Genomic DNA, 10,925 nt, shown 5'->3' on the forward strand with positions numbered 1-10,925 from the left:
CTAACCTTCTCAAGCAAGGTTCGATTCAATCTTTCTGCAACTCCATTTTGTTGTGGAGTTCCCCGGACACTAAAATGTCTCACAATCCCTTCCTCTTTGCAAACTTTAAAGAAAGGGTCGGATGTGTATTCACCACCATTATCCGATCTCAAAATCTTAATCTTTCTCCCAGTCTGGTTCTGAACCATTTTCTTCCAACCCAAGAAAATGTTCAACACCTCACTCTTGTGCTTCATAGTGTAGACCCAAGACCTTCTTGAATAATCATCAACAAAGGTCACGAACCAATGTCTACCACTCAAAGAGGGAGTCTTTGTAGGACCCCAAACATCCGAATGCACATAATCAAGAATGCCATTCGTCTGATGTACAGCAGTACCAAACTTCACTCTAGTTTGCTTCCCCAAGACACAATGCTCACATAAATCAAGCTTACAAGTCGTGGCACCTTTTAGAAAACCTTGTTTCACAAGCCCTTGTAGAGCTTTCTCACCGGCATGGCCTAATCTCATATGCCACAATCTAGTAGTATCAGAATTGGATGTGCCCATATTTTCTGAGACTACAGATGCTTCACCTGTCACAGTGCTTCCTTGCAATAAATACAAATGGCCACATCGAGGAGCTTTCATCACAACAAGTGCACCATAAGTCACCTTCAATGTCTGCCCATCTGAATGAAACCTGAAGCCCTTGGCTTCCAAAGTTCCCAAAGAAATAAGATTTTTCTTCAAATTCGGTACATACCGAACACCTGTCAACTCTTTAACCATGCCATCATGCAACTTCAAACGAACTGTACCAATCCCTTTTGTTGTGCAAGGATTGTCATCTCCCATGAACACAACACCGCCATCAAACTCTTTCAAGCTTGAAAACCAATCCTTGTGAGGAGTCATATGATGAGTACAACCCGTATCCAACACCCACTTAGTAGCACAATCAAATGATGAGGAAGTGGTTAAAGCAAAATCAGGAAAATCTGTTTCAACTTCAGCAACATTAGCTTCAGAACTTTCTTTACCTTTGGTCTTCAATTTAGGACAATCTTTCTTCCAATGGCCCTTATTACGACAAAAGGCACATTCATCCATTTCCAAAGGTTTTCTACCTTTAGAGTTTCCTCTAGGTCAAGACTGTGATTTTTTTCCTACTAGAAGATGATCTTCTCTCCGATGATCTACCTCTAACAAATAAAGCTTCCGAGGTACTATCATGATTTTTATCTCTATGCCTCATTTCATAATTCATCAAGGTATTTGACACATCTTCAAATTTCACAGTTTCTTTACCATGCATAATAGTGGTAACAAAATGCTCATAAGAGTCTGGCAAGGAATTCAACAATATTAAGGCCTTATCTTCATCCTTAATATCCTCATCTAAACTTAACAAGTCGGCAATCAACTTATTAAAAGCATCAAGGTGTCTAATCATTTTTGTACATTCTTTGTATTGGAAGCGGTATAGCTTTTTCTTCAAGTGTAGCCGGTTCTCTGCACTCTTCGTCATATACTTGTCTTTCAATTTTTGCCACAACACACTTGCCAATGTCTCCCGCATCACAAAATACTTCTGAGTTTTTGCAAGGCACAACCGAATTGAAGAGCAAGCCCACAAATTTAATTTCTCCCATTCCGGCTTCGACATAGCTTCCGGCTTTTCTCCCAAAGCGGCAAGTAGATCTTGTTGAGCCAACACATCTTTGACCTCACATTGCCACATCCCAAAGTTGTTTGTGCCATCAAACTTTTCAACTTCGAACTTTGCATTTTGCACCGTAGTTCTTGCAAATCCGGAGCTGCTTCCAAAAGGATTCTCATCTTGCCCGTCTGACATTTTTGGCAATTAGACAATACCCAAGAGCAACCTGTGCTCTGATACCAATTGTTGTGCTAGGATAGCACCAAACTAAATGAAACCAACTCAAGCTAACCCACAGGAAATTTTATCAAATGAAAATGCAAGAACAATATATAAAAGACACAAAGATTTTAACGAGGTTCCTCCACAGTCAGTGTAACTGGAGTACGTCCTCAGAGCAGTAGGAGCTCACCCAATAATCCACTATCAACCAAATGGGAGTTTACAAAGTATTGACAATCTCTCAACCCAAAAGCCCAATACACCCAATAGCTCTCACACACCAAAGAAACAAATAGAGAAAGAAATATAAAGAATAATTTCTTTTCTATACATATAGCTCAAAGCTATTACAACAACAATTACTTTGGTTGATGATTACCAATCAAATGAAGCAACAACTTCTTCTTCTGTTTTAGGCTCTCTGCAACTCTCCCTTGCTCTCTGCAAAAAGAGCTCTTTCTTCTCTCTTGTTTTCTTCAAAACCGAAAATGAGCTCTCACTCCCTATTTCTTTTTCAAAAGCAACTTATCTCTTTTTTTTTTAACCAACACCCACGGGTGTTGAAGAGAACAAAAACTTTTTCCTTTTTTCCTTCCCAAAACAAGGAAAGGTGTTGTCCACCTTCTTTTGTTTAGCCGAAAGGTCTTTTGGACACTTGTCCACTTGGCCACATACTCCAACAGCTAGACACTGAGCCACCAGCACTGGAAAACTGGTACGCTAGACGGGTGGACGGGTGGCCGTCTCTAGCCTCTGACCCTCCTCAAGCAAATATGAAAACTGTCAAGAGTGGAACTCAAAAATCAGTGTATATATATTCTTGAGGTAATAAGTTTAGACTTTTCACTTAACATTTCTTCCCAGCCCGACCTCAGACCAGCCATGGTGAGGTACACATTCCGACTTAATCGAAATCGAAAAAACTTGTTGGGTTAGTTTAGAATCGATGCCCAAGCATATATAGTTTCCCCAAATTATGCCCAAGCATATATAGTTTCCCCAAATTATGGTTCCGTGCTCAGCTACTCCCAATTAGGGAGGAAAAAAGCATAAAAGCTGTTAAGGATTTGATTGCAACCTTTAATTTGGAATTTTCCACCAAGAACAAAATAAGAAATATCCAGAAAGTGCATGGAGGTACAGATATATCCAGAAAGTGCACGGAGGTACAGATGCAGGTTCCACCGCCGTAGGATTTCGCGTCTGGCCTTACCTTGACCTTTCTTTCTCTCTCTGAGATTGCAGATCAATCGCGCTCGATAAGGAATTTTAGGGATTTGATAACCGCATTGTTCGACTTGGAGGCAGAGGTTCTGGTTCCCTTGTATTTATAGGTTTGGCTTCACCGTTCAGTTTAGGTTGGGCTTCACCGATCAGTTCGGGTTGGGCTTGTTTTTTTTTTTTTTTTTTTTTTTAAATTCTCTCAGGATGGTTAGTAGTGTCAATTCCTCACATATATATATATATATATATATATATATATATATTTTTTTTTTTAAAATTCTCTTGTTTACTAGAGTTTTATATAATTTAGAGTTTTGTCAAGGAGAAAACAAGAGTCAATTTCTTGGAAAATCCAATCTGAAATATTGAAGAAATAAATGAGGAATCGATAAATAATTTAGGAGCATGTTTACTTATTTGAAATGAGTATATTTGTTGTTGTTTGCGTACGAAATAATCTACCGTTATGATTTGATATCTGATTATTTAGATAATAGTGTTATTAATTTGAGTTATGCCAGTAGGGAACTTGGACAATAAAGATCAAGCTCAAAGGATGATATTTGATGCAAATAGCATATCCCTAGTAAAAGTATATGAAATTAATTTTTATCGGTATAATGACAGAACAAAGGCCATAATGTTTGTGATATTGAGACGATATATCATGAGACTATTAGTTACAAATATAGTGCTAGTTAGTTTAATAGTATTTTCGGGAGTATATTTTTCTTCATAAATAAGTTTTGCACATTCGTTTACTCCTTTTGCAAGCATTTTTTTTTTTTAGTTTAGATTAAAAAAATTAGTTTAAAAGACATAAATAAATAAAAAACGTAGACTGAACAAATGGTGTTTACGGAAATCACTTCCCTTTGGTCTATTTGAACCATGAGGTTTTAAAACCCGTATCATTTAATATATTTTGTCTATTTGAACGTCTAATCATCCTTTAAACTCACGAGTTATTTTATAATGTGGTCTAAATATGACTTACACGTTAGTCATATAAGAGTCTGAAGTTCACCACGTCCTCAATTTAATAAATAATCAAACAATTCATCTGACCAAACGCACAAACTCATACAACTTCAACCTTAGAGTGCAATATAAAAAAATTAAAAATTCGTAGCCAATTTTTAAAATCACCCCAAATCCAAAGAGTATAAATATAGTCAAGCCAAATTTATAGTTTCAAGATTATAATTTGGAGATTTCACGACTAAAAATTAGCATAATTCTCTTTTAAAACCTAATTTGAAGAAGAGCGACATCATACATCATACAATCGACGTTCATGCCAACCATATATATATATATATATATATAGAGGTTATAATTTTTTTATTCCTTAAAAGAGACTAGGTGGTGGTTTCGCCACAACAGTACACCATTCTAGGGGCCGAAAATACTCAAAAAGACATTTCAGCTTTTATAGGATGCTATTATTAGGACTCCAACTATTTTATTATGCACCGAGAGTGCGCTTACATTCTTTTTGGCACCTCAATGTTAGCTATTCACCATCTGAAGTTACACGTTTCGAGGGTTGGATTGTTTGCCGATTAAAACGGTAGGTGAGCTGGGTTCAAAATATCGTGACAGAGTTCGATCCATCGTCAACATGAATGTTAGAGCATTGCAAAGATCATTTCCTAGTACGAGAGGACAGGGAAGAACGTACACATTGTTAATACATTTAATTACATTGAGACATTATGAGAGATATATAAATATATATCCACACAGTGTCATTATGAGGGAATATCAGTGTAACGAGTATTCAAAGTTGAAACCAACTTTCTCCAAAAGTGGCCCATCACCTACAATGTCCACTTACCATGAATCACGTTGTTTTTAATTTTCTAGCTGCAATTCAGAACCACTTAAAACGATAAGAAGATAAGCCCATCGTTTTCTTCCTTCTTCCTCCTTCTCCTTCCTCCTTCATTCTCTGTTTCTGTCTGTCTGAAGTTAACTCCAAGTTCTTCCCATGGTACCCCTAGTTTCCCTCCACACATCCACAACCCAACCCCTCCTATATACACCAGCCGCCGCCCCATTTATCCAACCCCACCTCTCCCGCACCAAAGCCCATACTCCCCGACGAACCCAATTTCTCATTTCATCGATCTCCCAGAACTCTCATCGATTCACTAGCCAAAACCCCCAACCCCCGCAAGCTCAGCCGCCGAGAACCCAGTTCCCAGGTGGGTTCAAGCGCCCGGAGGTCAGGGTCCCCAATGTCGTGCTCCAATTGGACCCGGACGAAGTCCTTGCCGGCGAGGATGCTTTGGATTTGGTAGACAAGGCGGTATCGAAGTGGGTCGGGGTTCTGGTGCTTAATGGTCGTGATTCAAGCGGCGGCAGGCTCTATGAAGCCGCCTGTAAGCTGAAGTCGGTGATTAGAGACCGCGCCTACTTGTTGATCTCCGAGAGGGTCGATATCGCCGCCGCAGCTAATGCCAGTGGAGTTCTGCTCTCCGATCAAGGTCAGTCTTCATTTTCAGGTCATTTTACTACTTGGGTAATCAGTATTCTGATACATGTGTGTGTGTATATAGATACAGACACATGATATTATATAAAACTTCTTTGCTTGTGTCGTCTCTGATATTAGAAGATGATTGATGTTGACTCATTGTATTTTATTCAAGTTCAGCAAGTTTTAATCTTAATGAATTATACAACCTAAGTGGTTTGATATCAAAACAAGAATAATCTGTTTAAATCTCATTTCTTTACTGAATTTCGTACATTTTCGTACATTTGGTATCGAAAATCCGCGGACTTGGTCAGTGATGCGGTTTTTGGTAACGGAGGTGAATGATGGGTTTGTTTCTTCTTACATAGGTCTTCCTACCATTGTAGCAAGAAGCACAATGATGGCTTCTAAATCCGATTTGGTTGTCCTTCCTTTGGTGGCAAGATATGTGCAAGATATAGATGGTGCCATAAATGCATCCAACTCTGAAGGAGCTGACTTTCTTATATACGATATTGCCGGACAGGAAAATGTTCTTCTGGCACTCAACAGTCTGTTTAAAACTGTAAAGATACCAATATTTGTCACGTTCACTTCTTATAACGCCTTATATAAGGAGGGGCCAGCATTATTGAAATCTGGCGCTAGTGGATTAGTTACGTCTTTGAAAGATTTCCGGCTGCTCGATGATGAGGCTTTGAGCAAATTGTTTGACATTGTGTACATGCTGAATAGTGAAACACAAGATGAAGTTGAAGGCTTAAGTAAGCTTACGTATTTGGATGCCCATGATGGTCCCATCAACAGTACAAGTGTTGCTGGTTTTCTTAAATTGGAGGATAGAGAAAAAAAGTTCATAGAAGCAGAAAGATCTGTGTTGCTTAAAGCAATAAATGTCATCCAGAAAGCTGCTCCACTGGTGATCATTTAATTAAAGAATTTGCTAATTAAACTTAATATTGAGATAATCATAATTTCATTCATTTTTATTCGTATACTTTATGATTAAAAGTGGAATTTTGATTTTGAATGACAGATGGAGGAGGTTTCACTTCTCGTTGATGCGGTTTCTCAAATTGATGAGCCATTTTTACTGGTTATAGTGGTAATTGTGTGCTGAACTTCAACAAATTGTGGTTCCAGGAATATACATTGGTATTAGCTCTATATTTCATGTGAATCTTTCTTTTCTTTATAGAATATAGAATTTAGGTGGCCTTTGATAACAGTTATGCAGTAGTTCGTGAGAATTGCTAATAAAAAAGTTCAGAGATGTGTAAATTTGTAAGCCATTATTGGTTTCAAATATAGACCCGACAAATAGTTTGGTTCTATCATCTATATACCCTTAGCTAACCTTTAGGAATTAACTACACTACGTCTCTTCTGCTATTATATACACCTAGGACAATTTGTTTGGTCACATGAGTGGTCATCTTGCCTTCAATTTGCCAAAAGGCACCAGTTCTTGTTCGGTCTTTGTTTGGATTAATGCTTCCAAACTGACTGTTTTAGAAGGTGCATGACTGTACTACTCATCGAAAATAATCATCACCTTACTTTAGTTATTTGTCATGTTTGAGCTAGAAGAATCATGAGGGGAGTATTGTGTCATTTTCTACAGTTGGCTTTATTCACGAACTCTGTCAGAATGTTTATGGTGGTTATCCTATGACACTTTCTCTCTTTTTGTCAACAGGGTGAATTTAACTCTGGCAAGTCGACTGTTATTAATGCCCTGCTCGGGAATAAATATCTTAAAGACGGGGTTGTTCCTACAACTAATGAGATTACTTTCTTACGGTATACTGAGATGGATGCTGGTGAGGAACAGCGTTGTGAAAGGCCTCCAGATGGTCAATTTATATGCTACCTTCCTGCTCCGATTCTTAAAGAAGTGAGTAGATTTCAAACTCTTATATTCAGTTCAAATAGTACAATCCCTTATTAATAGGTTTTTTTTATATGGTTAGTGTGCCTTTGTTTAATTGAATATCCTACATATCATACGTAAGTAGCCACAGAGAGTCATGATGGTTGGATGCACAAGATAAAAAGTTGTGTGTTGTAGGCAGAACAAAATCTACTGCACAGCTAGTCTATCATCTTCCTAGGATTAGATTAATGCTGCTTTATGATTAAAAATACATTTTGTAGTATGTACTTATTTTATTTTAAATTGGACGCAGATGAACGTTGTTGATACACCTGGAACTAATGTGATTCTCCAAAGGCAACAACGCCTTACTGAGGAATTTGTGCCCCGTGCTGATCTGCTTCTTTTTGTTATCTCTGCTGATCGCCCGTTAACTGAAAGTGAGGTATGATTTGTTTGTTCGTCAAATTGCATGATGTGCTGCTCAATGCATCTATAGACTCAAATTGACAAATAAAGATTTCACGAGCTTCTATGGTTGCATCTCATTCTTTTGTCCAGGCTTCTTTCTTATAAAAAAGATTATTTTATCCGGAATAACAGGATGCTAGTTAAAATATACATCTAGGAAATATCTTTCCCCTCTATTCCAATATGATTGATGACAAGGTTTATGTAAGGATTCTCCGTAGTAGGTAATAGTCCAAAGCTGCAAATAGCTGAGCTATATGGCTAGAATGACATTGATGTGGGTCTTAAAGTCTTTTAACTGATTCTGACTTTGATTAATTATATATTTTAGACTAGTGCAATAGTTTTACCTATTCATTATTATTTTCACTAAAGCTGAATTCAATTTTGTCACTGGTGTTTTCTCCAGGTTGCGTTTCTTCGTTATACTCAGCAATGGAAGAAGAAAGTTGTGTTTGTCTTGAATAAATCTGATATCTACCGCAATGCCCATGAGGTTCTAGCATTTCATGCATATTGAATGTTGATATTACCTTTAGTAATTCTATTGCAGAAAAAAAACATGTTAATATGATGCTTCTATCCGTTTGAGCTTCTCAATTGTCTTCATGTTGCTTTATCTAATTTCATTATTTCTGCAGCTTGAGGAAGCTATGTCATTCATCAAGAAGAATACACAAAAACTTTTGAATACTGAACATGTGACTTTATTTCCTGTGTCTGCGCGCTCTGCTCTTGAAGCAAAACTTTCAGCTTCTATGTTTGGGAAAGATTATGCAGAACTATCGACATCTGATGCTCAGTGGAAAAGTAGTAATTTCTCTGAACTTGAGAATTTCTTGTATGGTTTCTTAGATGGGTCAACAAGCACAGGAATGGAAAGAATGAAAATTAAACTGGAAACACCGGTAGCAATTGCAGAAAAGCTACTTTCTGCTTGTGAAACTCTTGTGACACAGGACTGCCGATATGCCAAGCAGGACTTGGCCTCAATAAAAGATATAGTTGGCAGTGTTAAGAACTATGCAGTTAAGATGGAAAATGAAAGCATCGCTTGGAGAAGAAGAATTTTATCTGTGGTATGTTTTGCACAATTTGATTTAGTGGCAAATTGGTTGTTGAGAGTTGTCCCACATTGGTGAGGGACAAGATTTGCTATGTGCTTATATGATCTTGGGCTACTCCTCATATTGCCAATTGGTTTTATGGTGGAACCTCAATTTCATTACGGTATCAGAGCAAGGTTGTCCACGTGTGAAGCCCAACGGCCACACGCGCTCCACGTCACTCAGTTGTTGTCCACGTGTAGGCTTGAAAATCCACCACACGTGCAGGGGCGTGTTGAGAGTTGTCCCACATTGGTGAGGGACAAGGTTTGCTATGTGCTTATATGATTTTGGGCTACTCTCCATATTGCCAATTGGTTTTATGGTGGAACCTCAATTTCATTATTGGTTATATATTTTCGAACATGAGTTAACGCATTGTGCATGTACATGAAATTGCAGATTGATATTACAAAATCACGTGTTGTTGAACACATAGAAGCTACTCTGCAATTATCAAATCTTGATCTTGTTGCTAACTATGTTTTCAAAGGGGAAAAATCCTCCACGATTGCTACCACCTTGAGGGTTCAAAATGACGTAATGGGTCCTGCATTTTCAGATGTGCAAGTAAGTTAATAGCTTTTTCCCCTATTGCTTTGTCAAGCCCTGCAGTCTAATTTGAATTATGCAAGGATTATGCCTGTATGAGTTCATAAGACAGAATTTCATCTCCTGTTCAGCATAGGAATTAAAAGAATTATATTCTCTAATTATTTTTTCTTCCATTATCTATTGGTTTTATGGGTTTTAATTCTTCTTTTTTTTTTTTTTTTTTTTTTTTTTTTTTTTTTTTTTTTTGTTTGTTTAATTTCAACATCTTGTCATAAAGAAACAACTTGGAGAATATGTGACATGGTTGCAATCAGACAGTGCTTGTGAAGGAAGGATGTATGCAGAAATGTTTGAAAAACGTTGGCCTTCATTTGTCTATCCATACAGTGGGGTGCATTCGGAGAATTCATTGAAGAAAGTAAACGAGCTCAGCTTGAAAGTGATAGAGGGCTTCAGTACCAGTGCTGCTTCCAAATTGTATGATCAAGAAATACGTGAAGTGGTAAGCTCAGTATAGAATATGAACTAAAAGTTGATGTTCTTAACGAAGAACTAGTTATGATTAAGTCAATCTGTTTTGGACATTGTTTTCTTCAACCGCAGTCTCTGGCAACTTTTGGTGGACTTGGAGCGGCTGGTTTATCTGCTTCACTTCTGACGTCTGTGCTGCCCACCACATTAGAAGATCTTCTAGCTCTTGGTCTTGCCTCAGCTGGCGGGTAACATGTATTCTGGAATTTGACTATTCGTGTCTGCCTTCATTTACTTGCAGATATCTTTCAATTCTTGAAGCTTATATGTCAAAGTTTTGCTCAAACATGGCAGAAATCCTTTCCTCTGCGACGTATAATTCATGTGTATTATTTGCTTCTTCTTTGAAATAGGTTACTAGTAATCTCAAAATTTCCATCTCGTCGGCAAGAGATGATAGAGAAGGTGAAAAGGACTGCAGATGCCTTGGCACGTGAAGTTGAAGAGGCCATGCAGAATGATCTTTCTGAAGCTATTGGAAATATGGAAATCTTCGTGAAGAACGTTAGCCAGCCTTACCAAGATACTGCGCAGCAGAGACTAGACAAACTCCTAGAGCTTCAAGATGAAATATCCAATGTTGATAAACAACTTCAAACACTTCGAATCGAAATCCAAAATCTTCACGTATCGTGATCTCCGGTGGGGTTTAGCCGTCCTAGGCAGTTAGGGCTTCTTGTTGTAAAATCGTTGTACGGTTTACGTTTTATCTTTTTCCGTGTGTTAAAATTTCATCCCCTGATTTGGGGTATTTAAGTGTAATATATTGTTAGTTATCAATAAGAAATATTACATGGAAGTTTGAAGTGAA

General features: G+C 37.8%; 1 protein-coding gene across 2 annotated transcripts; it reads left to right on the forward strand.

Annotated features, from left to right (window-relative positions):
- Nucleotides 1-4,899: 4,899 nt before the first annotated feature.
- FZL (FZO-like protein) lies at nt 4,900-10,925 on the forward strand. Of its 2 annotated transcripts, none has more exons than XM_068482668.2 (11): nt 4,900-5,582; nt 5,944-6,494; nt 6,612-6,680; nt 7,275-7,472; nt 7,765-7,896; nt 8,332-8,418; nt 8,564-9,001; nt 9,431-9,598; nt 9,861-10,085; nt 10,187-10,302; nt 10,468-10,925. In XM_068482668.2, the coding sequence occupies exons 1-11, from the start codon at nt 5,084-5,086 to the stop codon at nt 10,748-10,750; spliced, it is 2,766 nt and encodes a 921-aa protein (XP_068338769.2). In that variant the 5' UTR covers nt 4,900-5,083; the 3' UTR covers nt 10,751-10,925. The 2 variants fall into 2 exon arrangements, with proteins under 2 accessions (XP_068338769.2, XP_088535746.1); XM_088679620.1 differs by having other exon boundaries at nt 4,957-5,582; nt 10,187-10,309.

This window comes from Pyrus communis, chromosome 11 (assembly GCF_041283825.1).
Source record: "Pyrus communis isolate YQ-2024b chromosome 11, ASM4128382v1, whole genome shotgun sequence".
Lineage (NCBI taxonomy): Eukaryota > Viridiplantae > Streptophyta > Magnoliopsida > Rosales > Rosaceae > Pyrus > Pyrus communis.